This window comes from Crocuta crocuta, unplaced genomic scaffold (genome assembly GCF_008692635.1).
Source record: "Crocuta crocuta isolate KB4526 unplaced genomic scaffold, BGI_CrCroc_1.0 scaffold289, whole genome shotgun sequence".
Lineage (NCBI taxonomy): Eukaryota > Metazoa > Chordata > Mammalia > Carnivora > Hyaenidae > Crocuta > Crocuta crocuta.
In genome coordinates this window covers 808,377-827,526 of record NW_027533264.1, presented here as the reverse complement: position 1 = coordinate 827,526, position 19,150 = coordinate 808,377, and the positions used below count along the sequence as shown (strand labels likewise).

The 19,150-nt window shown below is 38.3% G+C and overlaps 1 protein-coding gene across 5 annotated transcripts in view; it reads left to right on the top strand.

Annotated features, from left to right (window-relative positions):
* GPATCH8 (G-patch domain containing 8) overlaps window positions 1–19,150 on the top strand; it is a 90,306-nt gene that overhangs the window by 48,260 nt on the left and 22,896 nt on the right. For 4 of the 5 annotated variants that reach the window (XM_077747698.1, XM_077747697.1, XM_077747700.1 and 1 more), the window contains 2 exons: window positions 3,509–3,576; window positions 5,285–5,371. In XM_077747698.1, the coding sequence (XP_077603824.1) occupies window positions 3,509–3,576; window positions 5,285–5,371 (155 nt within the window). Of the gene's footprint in view, window positions 1–1,410; window positions 1,456–3,508; window positions 3,577–5,284; window positions 5,372–19,150 lie in introns of all 5 variants that reach the window. The other variant, XM_077747701.1, reaches the window with a different exon arrangement.

The following is a 19,150-nucleotide window of genomic DNA, read 5'->3' as shown; positions in this document are numbered from 1 at the left end:
TAAGTAACCTCTATACCCAACATGGGGCAGGGACTTAAACCCTTGAGATCAAGAGTCACATGCTTTACCAACTCAACCAGCCAGTAGAACCCCTAGTTCAATTATTTTAAAAAAGAAATTGAGTTTTCTAGAGAATATCCTATCAGCAAACATTTGGTTGCTACTCACCTTTTGAAGTCATCCCTCTAAGTTGTTACTCAGGTGTTCCATGATGGTGTTCTTTATGATAGGATTTGTCATTAATCACGAATGAATAGAGAGGAATTTTGTTTTTTCCACTAGGATTTTTTTCCTTGGTTTGGAGCCTTTTTAATAATGGAAAGAAATTGCTGCTTGGCCCAGACAGTAAAGTCATCTTCAGACTGTTTTTTTGTTTTGGGTTTTGTTGTTGTTATTGTTGTTGTCGTCGTCACATATATGTATACATATTTTTTGTAAGTAAGCTCTATGCCCATTGTGGGGGTTGGACTCAGGACCCCAAGATTGAGTTTCATGCTTCACTGACTGAACCAGCCAGGCGCCCCTGTATATATTTTTTAATTGAAGTGTAATTAACATATAGTATTATATAGTTTTAGATGTGCAGGATAATGATTCAGCAGTTAAGTGTAGTTCCTCCCTGTCACCAAACAATGTTCTTTCAGTACCTTCAGATTATTTTTAAAGCCAGACCGTTTATTTTCTGTGATGAGTTACCTCTGAGGGGATTAATTGTAAATGTGACAGCCATTTTGATGCCACTTTCTGGAGTTCCTGGTCTCCAAAGCTTGGCTTTGTTGTATGCAGAAAGATGTTGGCAAGCCTGGGAACGCTTCATTAAAAGAAAACAAATTTCTGAGGGAAGCTGCTGGAAGGGTTTTATTCATTCATAACAGAACTCTAATGCACAGTTTTCTAAGCACTTAGTGTACAAGGTTATTTTCCAGACCTCTTAACTTTTTATATTTTTTTAACAAGGTCTTGATGATTCCCCTCCCAACCCACAAATCCTCTTAGAGTTCTTTTACTAAAGGAAATGACTTGATCACAGTCCAGTTGATCTGTCTTTGATGTTATTTCTTCAAGGAGAAGTCTCAAGTTGGGCCCTGAATACAGATTTACCAGAATGAATAGTTAAGTGAGAGATTGGAAGCTAGAGCAAGTTCTCACTGTAACACACTCCCCCTCCCCCCATGCATTATTAAAGAGGAGGTTGGACATATTCTCAAGTAACAGCGCAAAAATCTCACACCCCTGTCAGACCAATGTGAAAACAACTGCTGGAGCTGGAAGTGTCCTTCCTCTGTCTGCAGCTGAAATTGGGGGAGGGACAAACCAATACGTTACTTTACCCCTCCTTATCTGCCTGCTAGAAGGCCTGTTTCCTGCCCTCATGGTTTCTGCCTAACAGATGGTGTTTCTTTTTTACAGCATTATGATCCTGGACTTGTTGTGGTGATGGTAAACTTAGCAGTGGTAATTTTTTATTTTCAGACTGAATTACTCCTTTTGTCATCAGTGCACCAATATGTTAGGCTTACTTTCTCTGTTGTAGCCTTCATCCTTCTGCTTGGTCTTTTTCATTTTCCTTTCCTTTCCTTATGCAACTTGTCTGATCCTTGTTCATTAAAGGGTACTGTTAAGAAGGGATGTATCTGTTTGTGTTAGAACTGCCAAAAAAATCAGTTAAAACATTAAATTCTAATACTGTCAAAAACTTGATTTCCCCACAACGTAATGGGCACTAGCACTTGCTACTGCAATTTATAAATAAATTAAAACAAACTTTGACTGCCTTAGGAGGCAAAAGTACTAATGCAGAGTTTATAAACAGGGGTTTACAGAGGTAATGAAATCTGTGCCAAAACTTTCTTGATTCTTGCAAAACAAATTCTGGCAGACTAAACCAAACCAAACAAAACAAAAAAGGAAATTTCTTTGACATTTCTTTTCAATTCTTTCATTGGACCATTTGTGTATTTTACCAGTAAATCCCTGATTGAGACGTTATGAAAGTGATATTGCACCTAGGAAGTCATTTTTATAACCTGTCTTTAATTTGGTCCTTTTGCTAAAGATTGCAGTCACTGCTTATTTATTATACCATTGGGCATAAGGTAGTCATGCATTTTCATTTTAACTGGCAGTCTTTAATAGTATCTAAAAGAAGGCTGTATTTTAGAACTTTTTTCTCTCTTTTTTTTTTCTGGCATGAAATGATCTTTATTAACTTCAACTTTCACTGTGTTAATTATTCTTAATTATCTCCTTATTTATTGTTTAAAAACAATAATGAGATATTGGTGATAAGTAAATCCTGAATTTGTTTTTCATTATGTTTTAAATACAAAAATTACACACAAATATGGAGTAACTGGATATAAGTGGTTGCCAGTCACTTTGAGAATAGTTTCTTCTTTTTTCTCTCCAGGACCTCCACTCATGAATAGAGCATTTATTTATTTTTAATTGGTTTTGGTAATACCTCAGATTTAGCCTGACAAAACTCCTCTTTTAGCCCAAAGGTATAATACATATGTGTGTATAACAACAACAAAAACACAAAACAAACAAAAAAACAATTGTTTACACCAGCCTGAGTGAAATGATGAGGGAAGTAAACATTGTGTTTTTTCACTAAAGGTGTGCAACAGATAAGGTAAGTCCTCTTTTCAGTGGGCTTACATCACAATAAAAAGCGCAAGTTGTGATGTAAAACAGCTGTGGTAGTAAAGTGCTTGTCTGCCCCATTTTGCTTTGTTTGGCTGGTTATGAGTGGATTAAATATACATTAAAAAAAAATCTCCAGCATAGATTGATTAGTTAAAAGTCAATTTTCTTCGCAACTAGTCCTTTTCACAGCTTACCGATTGCTACAGCCAGTGTTAAATCCACTCTGGAAAATGGGACCTCAGAGCACCAGTTTAAAAGTAAAATTCTTTGTCCCTAAGGGCAACTAACTGTTGCTTTTTATTTAAAAATTTTTCATAGTCCCAGTTAAATGTAAAGCATCTTTTGAAAACAAAAAAATATTGAAAATGCTGAGTTGCCATTATGGAGTTTTTCTGTATCAGGTTTGAAACTGTGCTTGTTTTTTTATTTAAGCATGTCATTTGAGTTATTTATTACTAGTTTTAAAAGTGTGTGTGGGGGGATGTCAGTGGACAGTAAGAGTGAAGTGATTCTTAATGGAAAGTTATTTGGAGGTCTTTTTAAAAAGCAGTTTCTAAGGTTTTTGATTTTAAATCTCCTGGTGCCATTGCTTAGAAGTGCTTTGCATTACTTATTTAATTTTGCCATAGTTATCTCGAATTATTTCCACCTGGAACGTCAGCCAAGGTGATTAGTTGGGCTTAAACTGGGAGAGGTAGGTTTGGTCGTAAGCTGTGAGAATGGCTTGTGTTTGGTTCACTGTAGCTTTCTGGTCTCTGCACTCCAAGGCAAGATCTCTAACCACCCAAACCCAATGTATACAGTGAACTGTTAGCTTAGCTTTGCTTCTTACCTTGATAATGTGTTCCTGTTACAGGGAGAACGGATCCCATTCCGATTGTTGTCAAGTATGATGTCATGGGCATGGGTCGCATGGAAATGGAGGTAAATTGACCTCATTAGTTTATTTTTTTAATGTTGTATTCATTGATATTAATTCTAAATTCATATGCTAATGCAAGAATACATTTATTAGATAGAATGTAGTTTTAATATTTTTCTTTGATAATTTAAAAATATTTTTTACTTTCTGGGGCACGTCAGTGGCTCAGTTGGTTGAACGTCTGACTCTTGATTTTAGCTCAGGTCATGATCCCAGAGTCATGGGCTCAGCACAGAGCACGGAGCCTGCTTAAAATTCTCTCTCATTAGGGGCTCCTGGGTGGCTCAGTCTGTTAAACGTCTGACTCTTGATTTCAGCTCAGGTCATGATCTCACGGTTACTGAATTCGAGCCCTGCATCAGGCTCCCTGCTATGTGTGGAGCCTGCTTGGGATTCTCTCTCTGCCTCTCCCCGCTCAACACGTGTGCTTTCTCTCTCAAAATAAGTAAATAAACTTAAAAAAAAATTTCTCATGGCACTTGGGTGGCTCAGTTGGTTAAGTGTCCGACTTCAGCTCAGGTCATGGTCTCACAGGTTGTGAGTTCGAGCCCCACATCGGGCTCCCTGCTGGTCAGTGCAGAGCCTGCTTTAGATTCTCTGTCTCCCTCTCTCTCTCTGACCCTCCCCCATTTGTACTCTTTCTCTCAAAATAAACCTTCAAAAAATAAATAAAAATTCTCTTTCCCTCTGACCCCTTCCCCACTCATGTGCTCTCTCTAAAATATAAACTTAATATATATGTATTTAAATTTTTAAAAAACTTATTCATTGATTTTGAGAGAAAGAGACAGCGCAACTGGGGGAGGGACAGAGAGAAGGAGAGAGAGAACCCCAAGCAGTCTCTGCCCTGGCAGTACAGAGCCAGATGTGGGATTTGAACCCATGAAACTGTGAGATCATGACCTGAGCTGAAACCAAGATTCAGATGCTTAATTGACCGAGCCACCCAGGTGACCCCCCCACCCACCGTTTTACATTCTCACTTGGTGCTGCCTTTGAGACAGGTAGATGACAGATAATTCCCCTATTTTAACAGGGGCATAAAGAAGTTGGATGTTGTTTTTTGTTTTCTCGGTTTTTAGGGTTTGTTTTGTTTTGTATTTTATTTTGAGAGAGAGAAGAGAGTGCTTGCAAGCAGGGGAGAGGCAGAGGGAGAGGAAGGGAGAGAACCCCAAGCTCAGCACTGAGCCCTACGCAGGGCTCAATCTCATGTCCCAAGCTGAAATCAAGAGTTGGATGCCTAACTGACTGAGCTACCTGGGCGCTCCACAAAGCTGAATGTTTTGTCCAGGGTTGTACCACAAAGCAAGATCAGACTTAAAGCCCAGACCCTGGTGCTCATTTCATTAGCCATTGTTGTTCAACTCTAAACACGTTTGCTATGGTTGAAGCTTTGCCCCTGTGTACAGCTGTCATCTGTGATACCTTGTTTTCATTGCCTAAAATCTTTTCTCCATTTACTCCTAATTCTTTGGCATTGAACGGTAAAGTCAAGTCTGTAATTATCAAAAAATGTGCCTGTTGGGAACCACCAGCATGAAAGGATTAATTAGCTATTTGGCACACATATTTCTCTGTGGGGTGACAATAAATCAAAAGATAGCTGAAGTTTTTCATTTTCATGCAATAGTGTAGTTGTACAAATGACTTTTTAATAGCTAATTGGGGGTTCTTTAGGAATTAAGACTAATTATATCTATTTTTGTGAAGCTCGATTATGCTGAAGATGCTACCGAACGGCGCCGTGTCCTAGAAGTAGAAAAAGAAGACACAGAAGAATTGAGACAGAAGTACAAGGTACTTAAATGAAGCCAATCTTGGATGTTTGGTGCGCACACTGAAAGAGATACCCATTTTGGTGAAGAGGATCTCTTTTGTTGAAGGCATTTATTTGACATTTGGTGATGAATAGTAGTAGGCCTCAGGTTTCTGTTACTTTCCTATTTACTACCTTTGTAAAAACTATAGACCTAAAACCTCATAAGTCTGTTGGGATGATTGCATTAGTCTTTGAAAACGCAATGCCTGGTACACAGTAGGCAGTAGCAGCAGTAAAAATTGTTATTTAAGAGTCCTTTGGAAACTTGAAAGTATTGGTAAGCCTTTTGATTTTTAATGGATGAGGTATTTTAAGAACAATAAATTGAGAACTTTAGTATTTTCCTTTTTAAGGGATTAGTTATAGAAAACTGCAGTTTAAAGCATGTTATAAGTTAGCTTTCAACTAGTGACCAGGAAACATGCCTTTCAAGATGTACTGTGCCCAATCTCTACCAAAAAACAGGTAAATTTGAATATAAGAAACAAGATTATTGGTCATGATCCTTAAAGTGAAAAGAGGGAAAAGGGATTTATTTTAAAAATCTGTTTTGGGACGCCTGGGTGGCTCAGTCGGTTAAGTGGCCAAATTGTGCTCAGGTCATGATCTCACGGTTCGTGGGTTTAAGCCCTGCATTGGGCTCTGTGCTGACAGCTAGCTCAGAGCTGCCTGCTCCGGATTCTGTATCTCCCTCTCTCTCTCTCTGACCCTCCCCTTCTCACGCTGTCTCTCTCTCTCTCAGAAATAAATAAAACATTAAAAAAAAAAAAATCTGTTCTACCATAAAAATATATGCAACACAAAAACTGACAACTGTAGGGAGAAATGTTATATTTACCACAATAGTGGAAGATTTTAATAGATCTCCTTCAGTAACTGATTCAAAAAGTAGAAGAAAAAAATAAGCAAAGACATTTGAATGATTTGAATAACACATTAACAAATTCCACCTATAATGTTTGGTATGGAACTATGAATCCAGTTACTCTGAAAATCAAAAATTTTGAACATATATGAAACATTTATTTAAATAAAATTTTCTGCCATTATCTGTGTCATAAAGTAACACCAATTTTGGAGAATTGAAATCAAGTTGATCAAGCCACAAACAACCAATTTTTAAAATAAAAGATGATTAAAAAAACAAAACCCTGTTAGGTTTTGAGAAAATTTAGTTTCTAGTCAGTGAAAGAAAAATATCACAGTGGTAATGGGAAAATATTTTGAACTAAAAGATAAAAATACCATATTTCAAAATTTATAGAAGTAACCTCAAGTAATATTTTTTAAAAAATTTTTAATGTTTCTTTAATTTAGAGAGTGCATGGGAGGGGCAGAGAGAGAGAGACACACACACACAGAATCTGAAGCAGGTTCCAGGCTCTGAGCTGTCAGGACAGAGCCCAATGCGAGGCTTAAACTCACGAACCATGAGATCCATGACCTAATCTAAAGTCGGACACTTAATCAACTGAGCCACTCAGGCACCCATTTCAAGTCATATATTTGATAGCAGATAATATATATCCTTAAATGCTGTGTTAGAGAAAGCAAGAAATGAAGTAAACATTTCTCTCAGGAAGTCAGAGAAAGAATAGCAAAGTATTTGCAAGGACATAGTAAAGAAAAGATAATAAAGGTTAACAGAAATGAAGCAGAAAACAAAGCCAAAAGTTAGCTCTTCGATGTATTTATAATATTAAGAAAGAAATTAACTTAGAAAACCAGTATCCATAATGAAGAAAGAAGACATTATAGCAGATGTAGTAGGCATAGGCAGCACTAAAAGGTAAAAATATTACAAATAACTTTATTCCATTGAATGCAAGTTAGGTTTAAATGGACAAATTCCTAGAAATAGAACTTGCTAAAGTATACTAAAAAAAAGAAAACTTCAGTAATTCTGTTCCTTTTATATAAATTGAATCTGTAGTTAAAAAACTCTTTCCAGAAAGCCCAAATAACTTCACTTAGCAAATTCTATCAAAATTCATATAGGAAATCACGTCAATCTTAACCAGTAATTTATAACCTTCCAGAGAATTGAAAATGAAGAAAAAAACTCCCCACTCATTTAATGAGATTCTGATACCACCTTGATGCTGACAAAGATACCTACATGATACTCTGATTTATAATACAGATACAATTCTTAAAAGACGAGGGATTACAGAACCAATTTTGGATGTATCTGTTATGCCAGGAATGCAAGATTGATTTAATGTTAGAAATACAACCACATTAAGAGATTAAAGGAAAACTATATGATCATCTCAGTAAATGTAAAAAAGAAAGAAAGCATTATATAACGTTCTGCATTCATTCATGCATGATGAAAAGTCTTGTCCAAATTGGTAAAGAAAGAACCTTCCTTAGCCAGATAGAATGCCTAAAAAGAAACACATAGGAAACATCACAGGGTCTTTAACTGATGGTCTTAAAATGTTAATACCTAACCTAGGGCTTCCTGTTGTGAGTAGAAAGTGTAAATCCTTTAGGTCCACCAACGAACTGGTCTGAAATTCCAGTCTCTTATTTCCATTTATATCCTGATAGATGGTTAGTTTCTTCATGCTTTTAAAAGACAGCGGATAATGATAATAGTGCAGTTTTTTTAGTTCCTATTTAAAGAATGAAGACAGCTCTTTCTTTTTTTTAAATTTTTATTTATTTTTTAAAGTAATCTTTGCACTCAACATGGGGCTCAAACCCCCAACCCCAAACTCAAGAGTTGCATCTAGGGGCGCCTGGGTGGCTCAGTCGATTAAGCGTCCCACTTCGGCTCTGGTCATGATCTCACGGTTTGTGGGCTCGAGCCCCGCTTCGGGCTCTGTGCTGACAGCTAGCTCAGAACCTGGAGCCTGCTTCAGATTCTGTGTCTTCCCTGCACGTGTGTGCTCGCTCTCTCTCTCTCTCTCTCTCAGAAATAAATAAAAAACATTAAAAAAAAAGACTTAAGAGTTGCATGCTCTACCAACAGAGCCAGCCAGGTGCCCCTTGGAGAGAACTCTTCATATTTCTGAACTTTTCACAGGGAGAGCTTATTAGCCTTTTACCATCCAGGTCCTGAGGCCTCATCTTCAAGCATTTAGGGATTCTCCTGTCTTGTTGAGCTGAGCTGTATATTAAATTTTTTGTGTTTTGGGGTGTCTGGCTGACTCAGGTGTCCGACTCTTGGATCTTGACTTAGGTCTTGATCTCAGGGTCAGGAGTTCACGTCTTGCATTGGGCTCCACACTGGGCATAAAGCCTACTTAAATAAAAATAATTTTTTATGTTTTGTTTTATCCAGAATATAACATGGTGAACTCTTCCCTTCCTTTTTTTCCTTTCATAGTCTCCTCGCCCTACCCTTTTCTTTATGCACTAGTCAACCCTTTTGGACTGGCTTTAGCACTTTTCCTTGAATCAATTTATTCAAGGCCACAAAACACCCATTTTTTGCTAAATACAGATACTTGAATCTCTACATCTTTAGTGTAGTGCAGTATGAGACTGGTTCTGATTCACTGAGCTCCCAGAACTATCAAGTAATCCTTTCCATAAGCCATCTCCTGCTTAGTCTCCTCAGCTTTCAGTCTTAAACATTGGTTTTCAGGCCCTCATCTTCTTTCAACCACCCTTGTCCTTCCTCCACCTTCCCTTACTCCCAATAGAAAACTTAAAGAAAATTTGGACCATCAGACAAACTTAAATTTAGACCATGGCTCTAAATTTAATCCTATGAATTAAAGGTAGGTAGATGAATGCAGTTGGGCCCGTCTACTCCTGTCCTTAATATTTCACTTGTTTCACCAGCTCTCAAAGGATAATTCCTACCAATGAATTAGGGATCTTTGACTTCTCTTATTAAGGACCTTACATATTTGTAAAAGCGTAACCTTGGCAGCCTCTCTCATTACTCATTCTTTTCCTATCACCAGTAAACACGTTCACACATTTGTGGAGGAAAAGAACCACTAAAACTTAAGAAGCCTCACACTGTTGACTCCCACTCAGTGTAGCTACAGTCTTCTCTTTTTACATGTCTTTAGAACTAAACTTTTTTTTTTTTAATGTTTATTTATTTTGAGACAGAGTGTGAGCAGGGGAGGGGCAGAAAGAAAGGGAGACACAGAATCCAAAGCAGGCTTCAGGCTCTGAGCTATTAGCAAAGAGCCCGACATGGGGTTCAAACCCATAAACTGTGAGATCATGACCTGAGCCAAAGTTGGACGTTTAAACAACTGAGCCACCCAGGTGCCCCTTGCCCATTTTAAAAAATTATTTATTTATTTTTGAGAGAGACAGAGACAGAGTCTGAACAGGGGAGAGGCAGAGAGCGGGAGACACAAAGGCCAATATAGGCTCCAGGCTCTGAGCTGTCAGCACAGAGCCCAACATGGGGCTCAAACCCACATGTCATGAGATCATGACCTGAATCAAAGTCACATGCCCCAACTGACTGAGCCACCCAGGCACCCCAATATAATACTCATTTTTAAAGTCACTGACTCTGTAGTATAAAGATAGTTAGATATAGATGGACATAGGTTGGATTTTATTTTTGTTACCTTTATCTTAATAAAATTACCCTATGTTCTCTGTTTCTTTTAGAGCATGTCCATTATTTTTGTGCTGTAAGCAGTGGCAGTTACCTTGCTTTCCTTCTTATTCCCTTTCATTTCATACACCACCTAATATTAATAAATACACTTAGTATGTAGCATACAATTAAATACTGTAATATAATGCTTTCATTATTTGATTTTCAGTTTTGAATAAAGTTTTTTTTAACTTTTATTACAGGTAGAGTAATAGGCAAAACTCTTTCCTATTTACTGTCTCTACTTACCTTGTTTTATAGTAGTTCTGTCATTTTATTTTGCGAAGGTATATAGTAGGTACATTCTGATCTGACATGCTAGTAGCTCTGCTTCTGTAAACCTCAGAGCTCTGTGTACATTCATAGCCTGCCAGTCCTTCTGCTGAGTTTTTCCTTATCATTTCTGCAGTTTATATCCTAGTAACTTCTTGAAAAAGTGTTGTACAGGGGTGCCTAGGTTGTGCAATGAGTTGTGTCTGATTCTTGATTTCAATTCAGTTCATGATCTCACAGTTTGTAAGTTTGACCCCACATCAAGCTCTGTGCTGTGTCAGTGCAGAGCCTGCTTGGACTTCTCCTGTCTCTCTCTCTCTCTCTCTGCCCTTACCCTACTTGTGCCCCCTCTCTCTCTCAAAAAAATAAAAACCTTTAAAAAACAAATATTGTAGGGGTGCCTGGGTGGCTCAGTCGGTTGAGCGTCTGACTTCGGCTCAGGTTATGGTCACATGGTTTGTGGGTTTGAACCTCACGTTGGACTCTGTGCTGACAGCTAGCTCAGAGCCTGGTGCCTGCTTCAGAATCTGTTTCCCTTTCTCTCTGACCCTCCCCCGCGCATGCTGTCTCTCTCTCTCTCTCTCTCTCTCTCTCTCTCTCTCTCTGAAATTTAAAAAGAAATGTTGTGCAATCAGTATTTCATCAATTATTTTTATAGGTTGAAAAAATATTTATGAAATAATAAATGAAATATGAGGCCTGAGTGGTTCAAGTTGATTAAGCATCCAACTCTTGATTATGGCTCAGGTCATGATCTCACACTTTGTGAGTTTGAGCCCTATATTAGAGCTCCATGTGGTGAGCTTGGAGCCTGTTTGGGATTCTCTCTCTCCCTCTCCCTCTCTCTGCTCCTCCCATGCTAGCATGTGTGCCCACTCGCTCACTCGTTCTTTCTCTCTCAATAAAAAAAATTTTTAAAAATACATGGTTTTAAGTGCTCTTAGGCCCTTGGGAAGAAGCAAATTCAGTCTTCTCTAGAGTGATTTTAAGTGTCAGAAAACTTCTAGATAAAGCCCCCCAAAATAGGAGATCATAGTCATAACACAAACCCAACTGGGAAACTAGTAATTATGGGCTAGAGTTAGATGAGGAAGGAAACAAAGAAGCAGAATCAGACCCTTTAAGGCTGAAGATACTGGAATTTTCAGCTCAAATACAACATATAGAAGAAGCATATTTAGTATGTTAATAAAAAATTCTTTTAATGTTTTATTTCTGAGAGAGAGAGACAGCGTGAGCAGGGGAAGGTCATTGAGAGAGGGAGATACAGAATCTGAAAAAGGCTCCAGGCTCTGAGCTGTCAGTCAGCACAGAGCCCGACGCAGGGCTCGAACCTATGAACTGTGAGATCATGACCTGAGCCGAAGTCAGCCACTCAACCGATTGAGCCACCCAGGCGCCCCTTAGTATGTTTAGAGAAATAAAAGGGATTGAGATTATGAGTAAAGGACAAGAGACCCTACAAAACCTCAGTGAAAGGATTCAATAGCAGATTACACAAAGCTGAATATTGAAGAAATATGTGAAGAAATATCCAGAATGTAGCAAATAGTGGAGGGAATGGGGTGCAAGAAAGAAAAAGAAATGGAAACTATGTGAAAGAGGTTAAGAGTTAATGATAAAGAATAAGAAACTCTAATATGTAGCTAGACAGAGCTTTAGAAAGAGAGAAAAACAATAGGATGGAGGCTCAAAGATTCCAGAATTGAGAAAAACACAATTCACAGATTGAGCTTCACAGAACTGTTGGCAGTAACAAAGAAGTCAGAATACAAAGTTGATTATGATCAAATCTAATGGAATCTTAAAGGTGCTCAGTGTAAATAGTCATCTTAGAATTGTACACTCAGCAAAAATATCTTTAAAGATAAAAATAAGTCTTCAGATACAAAATTAGTTTGCCACCAAAAGACTCTCCTAAAAGAAATTTTAAAGAACATACTTTAAAAGGGAGGAACAGGATTTAGAGGCTTGAGATGCAGTAAAGAGTCTCTTATAAATCAGTATTTAAGTGAGGGTGTGTGGGGGCCACCTGGGTGGCTCAGTCGGTTAAGCATCCGACTTCGGCTCAGGTCATGATCTCACGGTTCGTGGATTCGAGCCCCATGTCAAGCTCTGTGCTGACAGCTAGCTTGGAGCCTGCTTCTGATTCTGTGTCTCCTTCTCTCTCTCACCCTCCCCTACTCATGCTGCCTCTCTCTTTCAGAAATAAATAAAACATTAAAAATAATAATAACAATAATAAAATTTAAGTGAGGGTGTGTGTCCCCATCCGTGTGTGTATTTAATCCAGTTTTCTCACCTCTTTTTTGGAATAGTAAATCTTTTAAATCTATATAAATATTATAAAAAACAGTATCCTATAGAATTAAAACCAAGATAGAATTAAAATACATTACTAAGAGATACATTCTACTTGGCATCTGCTGCTTTATACTGCTGACTTTTGAATCAAAGTCTTAGGCAGATGTATCTTATGAGAAGAATATATGTCTGAATAAATAAATATAAACTTATTTATTTATTTTGAGAGAGGGAGAGCGTGTGTACATGCACACGGGGGAGGGGCAGAGAGAGAGGAGAATCTCAAGCAGGCCCCACGCTGTTCATGCAGAGCCCGACATGGGGACATGGGGCTTGAACTCACAAATTGTGAGATCATGCCCTGATCTGAGATCAAGAGTCGGATGCTCAACTGACTGAGCCACCCAGGTGCCCGTGAGCCCTGGTTTTAAGGGAGGTTGAGAAAGTAAGTTTCCTGACTTTTGTCTTGGGGAAACCAGCACTGATAAAGAAGGCTACCCACAAGTTGCTTAATAGCCAGACGACATGAAACTACAGGGTGCTTAGCAAAAATGATGGTGAATGATTGAATGTGGCAAAAATTATAATATGCTGTATATTCACTTTGTAGTTTTAGTAAATTTACCTAAATAGTTCAATACTGACATTCCACAAAATACAACCCTTGTTTACTGATTAAGTAGCTTATGTGAGAAATGGTAGATGATAGAACTGCCTTAAAAATGTATCCAGAAGGGGCGCCTGGGTGGCTTAGTCGGTTAAGCGTCCGACTTTCGCTTAGGTCATGATCTCGCGGTTCGTGGGTTCGAGCCCCGCATCGGGCTCTGTGCTGACTGCCAGCTCAGAGCCTGGAGCCTGTTTCAGAGTCTGTCCCCCCCTCTCTCACTGCCCCCCCCCTGCTCATGCTGTCTCTCTCTCTCCTAGAAATTAAAAAAAAAAAAAAAATCCAGAAGATACAAAACTGAATATAGAAGGCCAATGTTAGAAGGCTTTGAAATGAGACTTACCTTTAGATCTGTTAACTGGAAGGATCTACTGATTGTGAGACTAATATATCTTTCCTTGCTGTAAAAGGCTAACAAGTAATCCTTTATCATTTTTTAAAAAATTTTATGTATTTTAGAGAGAGAGTGAGTGGGAGAGAGGGGCAGAGGGAGAAAGAGAGACAGATAATCCCAATTAGGCTCCACTTTCAGTGCAGAGCCTGATATGGGGCTCAATCCCATGATCCTGGGATCATGAGCTGAAATAAAGAGTCAGATGCTCAACTGACTGAGCCACCCAGACACCCCAGTAATCATTTATCATTCCTTTCCCCTTTTCATTCTTCTGTACTACTTTATAGCAAATGAATAATATAGTTGACCCTTAGACAACATGGGGTTAGGAGCATGATCCTTCCCACAGTCAAAAATCTGCGAAAACTGACTCCCCAAAAACTTAACTACTAAAAGCCTACTGGTGACTAAAGCCTTAATAATAACAGAAAGTCAATTAACACATATTTTTTATATCTGTTATATATTATATTCTTAAAGTAAGCTAGAGAAAAGAAAATATTAAAATTATAAGAAAGAGAACATTGGGGAGCCTAGGTGGCTCAGTCAGTTAAGCATCCATTAGGCTCAACTCAGGATCTCATGACTTTTGAGTTTGAGCCCCACGTTGGACTCTGTGCTGTCAGCTCAGAGCTTGGAGCCTGCTTTGCATTCTGTGTCTCCCTCTCTCTCTGCCCCTCCCCTGCTCGTGCGCTGCCTCTCAAAAGTAAATAAACATTAAAAAAATGTTTTTATGAGAAGATATATTTGATGTACTGTACTGTATTTATCGGTACTGTAAGTTGATGTCATCTGTTTACAAGATGAATAATCTGTCAGTACCTACTTCAGTATTATATGACACACCATGCCGTAAATGTTGTACTTATTACTAATACTATACATCAAAAATGAAAAAGATTGAGGAGCCTGGGTGGCTCTGTTGGTTAAGCATTTGACTCTTGATTTTGGCTCAGGTCATGGTCTCATGGTTTATGAGTTCAAGCCCCACATTAGGCTCTGTGCTGACAGCACAAAGCCTGCTCTAGATTCTGTTTCTACCTCTCTCTCTGCCCTGCCCTGGCACACTCTTTCTCTCTCTCAAAAAGAAGCAAACATTTAAAAAATGAAAAGATAACGTGAAAAATAAATAAATTTATCCTTATAAATTCATGCATTGATAGTGAAGTAGCAGCAGTATGATTGCCTTACGGTAGTCTAGTGTAATCAGTACAATTGCTTCACAATAGCCTAGACTATATACTATTGAATGCTTATAAATTTTTTATGGCATACAACATTCATATTTATAATACATCATTGGAAATATTGTTAGATTTTAAAAATAATGTGTATTTCCCTGAGTTGATAGGTTAATACTCAACTTCTCCAGTTATAAGAGAGCCATATAGTATATAATATAATCCTTTGAAAGCAAAGTTATAAAATAGTTAAGCCAACACATTATTAATTTCCTATCAAATGTTACTTACCTTGTTCCTGTGTAAGGATAGGCTGTCCACTTCCATATAGTCTTGCATATGATGTCCTACATTATGAGTATTTAGGAGATGATGACATAAAAACGTCTCTCAGAATTCTTGTCTCATAGTTACTGGATTTTCAAACAAAGACAGTAACAAACATACACAACAGATAAGTTTAGTAACTATACAACCTGATGATTATATTACTATTCATTAAGTGGAAGTGGATTATAAAGGTTTTCATCTTCACATTGAGAAGGCTGAGGAGGAAGAAGAGGGGTTGGTCTTGGAATCAAAGGTAGAAGAGGTAGAAAGGGAGGTAGGAGAAGTTGGCACACTTAGTATATATATCATTATTTCTGATTTTTTTCTTTTTCATTTTCAAAAAAAATGTTTCTATACATCATCTTCTGCCATTTGCTTTACGTTTCAGTGCTTGTATCCTAGATGGGTCCATGTGGTAAAAGAAGTCAAAAGTGGTCTTGAATAACCAGAACCCTCTTCCAGATAGTTTACTGTCAACTAGTTCTTTGGCACTGCTGTTTCTACATTTTCTTCCTTATTGTCTGGCCCTGGTATGGAAGCACTTGTCTCCCATCAAGTTGTCTTCTGTTAATTCCTCTGGTGTGTGGTGTCTGTTAGCTCTTGATCCATATATTGAAAGATCCATGGATCTTCTTCAAGATCCATATATTGAAACCCTTCCCCACCACCACCACTCCCCCCCCGCCCCCATTTACTGTCTCTTTTCTGATTACTGTGATCAGCTCTATTGTAAATTCTGCAAAGTCATGCACAACATCTGGACACGGTTTTCTCCAGCAGGAATATATTATTTGGGAATTGTATGGCTTTCACAGCTTTTTCTGTAACAACAATGGCATCTTCGATGGTGGAATCCTCCCAGATTTTCATGATACTCTTTCTTTTGGGGTTCTCATAGTATTAACAATCCTTTCTATAGTTTACTATGTTTAATGACCCCCTGATCTAGAGGCTGAATTAAAGACTTTGTGTTTTGGGGGCAGATAGACTACTTGAGTGCCTTCGCTGCAGAATTCATCAGGTTCTGGGTAGCTAAGGGATTGGAGGCAGTCCGTTACTGGCAAGGTACTTCCTGACTTCAGGGACAAAGCACTGATGGGACCAATCCAAATAAAGCATTCCTCTTGTTCAGGCCTTCTTGTACAACCAAGACTGACAGCTGGTGTTTATTTTTTCCCTTCAGGGGTAGGGGTAGAAGTTAACTTTATAGGTAATCGCAGTCCTGATTATAAACCCAACTGTATTTGCATGAAGCAGTAGTGTTAGACTATCTTGTCCTCCCCTAAATCCTGGTGTTTGCTTCTCTTCCTTGCTAATAAATGTCATTTGTGGCTTTCCATCCCCACCCCATCCCCAGAGTAGGACACTTTTATTGCATTAAAAAACTTGTTCAGGCAGATAATCTTTCTTCTCTGTGATTTTCTTAATGGCGTCTGGGAACTTGTCTGCTGCATCCTAGTTGCAAGAAGCCGCTTTTCCTGATATGTTTTAGCCAAACTGCTTTATAAAATTATCAGATCATCTTTTGCCTGCATTAAATTCTCCAGCTTTAAGGTTTTTTTTAAATGTTTTATTTATTTCTGAGAGAGAGAAAAAGAGACAGGATGAGCAGGGGAGGGTCAGAGAGAGAGGGAGGTACAGAATCTAAAACAGGCTCTAGGCTCTGAGCTAACTGTCAGCACAGAGCCCAAGGCGGGGCTCGAACCCACGAACCGTGAGATCATGACCTGAGGCGAAGTCAGCCACTCGACCAACTGAGCCACCCAGGCGCCCCTAAATTCTCCAGCTTTAGATCCTTCACCTTTTGCTTTAATTTGTCATATAATCACTTCACCTTTTTAACCTTACCAGATTCCATAAACACACAAAAGCTGCATTTTCAATATGATATTAAAAGGTTTTGCACAAAAAGTACAAGGTTTTTGCACCTGCGAATGTAGCTGCAGTGACAGCTTCACAGATTTCCTTTTTTTTTTTTTTTTTTTTTTTAAACATTGGTCTTTATTTTGGATTCATTTGTCTTGAAATGGCAGGCAGCGCTGTTGCAGCTCTGAGTCTATGGTATATATCAAGCAGTTCACCTTTTTCTTGTAACGTCGTGACTTTTCTCTGCTTGTGAGCACTTCAGCATCACTAGTGGCACTTCGTTTGGGTCCTGTGGTGTTATTCAAGGCTTACAGTATTGAACTAAACATGATGAAAAATACACAACTAGGAGAGATCACTTTTTCCTCCAGTACCCAATTCGCTTGAGAGACGAACTGCTCCTGCAGAGACGACTAGCATCACAGCGTTTTAAGTGGATACTCTCAACACAGGAGCCCCCCCACCCCACCCCCAGCCACAGTGGGAGATACGGGAATCACAGTAGTACAGCACGTACTGCCGTTCTTACGCAGTTATGATTTAATATGTCGTCTTTACGTTCACATTTCTCTCTGCCAGTGGTGCCGTTTAAGGTCTGTGAGTGTGTACTTAAGTTTTGATGAATTTTAGCTTTTTATATAATAGGTTTGCATATATTTTATGTAACAAATGACAAAGTAAACTAGTATCTACAAATATTTTATGCATTAATGACACCTTTTTTGTAATTTTTAAAAATATTTTTAGACTATGTGGTTTATCTGCAAATTTTTTTCAAATTGTTGCAAATCTCCAAATTTTGCAGTATATTTATTGGAAAAAATCCTTATATAAGTGGACCCATGCAGTTTAAACCCATTCAAAGACCAACTGTACTCAGCTTGTTTTGAAAAGTCTTTAGATGTCTAGCCTTTAAATGGAACTGCTGAGGCAAAATGGACCACCTTTTTGGGTCTTTCCCACAGTTTTGAGCCAAAACCTCATTAAGACCAGTGGATAACCAACATGTCTGTGTTGGCTTTTCAGCTTAGCAGCCCAGCTTATTTGAAGAATAGCCTCTTAATATTTAATTCCATAACTGGCCACAGTCTCAAGTAATATTTTGCCTTACTTAAAGTCTAAAAAAGATGGGGCACCTGGCTGGCTCAGTGAGTAGAGCATGTGATTATGATCTCAGGGTCATGAGTTCAAGCCCCACATTGCTTATAGAGGTTACTTTTAAAAAGTTTAAAGAATTAAAGAAGTTGAGTGATGATATAATTGCTCCAGCTTTATTTTGGCTACTGTTTGCCCGGCATATCTTTTTCTATCCTTTAACTTCCAACTTTCTAAGTTCTTTGAGTTTGGAGATATCCCTTGTAATCAACATGTAGTTGGATTTTGATTTTCTGGCTGTTTTTTAGTACATCTATATTTCTTTCTTTCTTTTTTTTTTTTTTAATGTTTATTTTGAGGGAGAGAGAGAGAGATTCCCAAGCAGGCTCTGTGCTGTCAGCATGGAACCCGACACAGGACTCAAACTCACAAACCCTGAGATCATTACCTTAACCAAAGTCAGATGCTTAACCGACAGAGCCACCCAGGCGTTCCATTTTATATTTTTAAACATTTTATAACTGCTTTATACTCTATATACTCTATATATGTTCCAGTATCTGAGATTTTAGGTACTTAAATTTATTGTGTATTTCCTATGACTCTCACTGGTAGGTAGATTTCTTTTTTTTTTTAATAGTTTATTGTCCAGTTAGATAGATTTACTTTCTTTTTGTAATCTTTTATTATAACCCCCATTTTGTTGATCTTAATCTAAAAAGATGTTAAAGAGCCAAAATTGAGGATGCTTTCTGAAAGGATTTTTTGTAAGTTTATTTATTTTGAGAGAGACAGAGATAGTGTGAGCAGGGCAGGGGCAGACAGAGGAGGGGAGCACACTGTCACTGCGGAGCCCAGTGTGGAGTTGGCAGTCATGAAACCGGGAGATCAGGACCTGAGCCAAAACCGAGTCAGATGCTTAACCTATTGAGCCACCCAGGTGCTCCACCAAGAGGATCTTTTATTCCCTCTGCCAAGATGCAGAAGTCTTCAGTACTCTCCAACCCAGTCACAGGTTCTTTCATTTATTAACGAAGCTTCTTTGGTCTAGCTCCCCCATCTTGC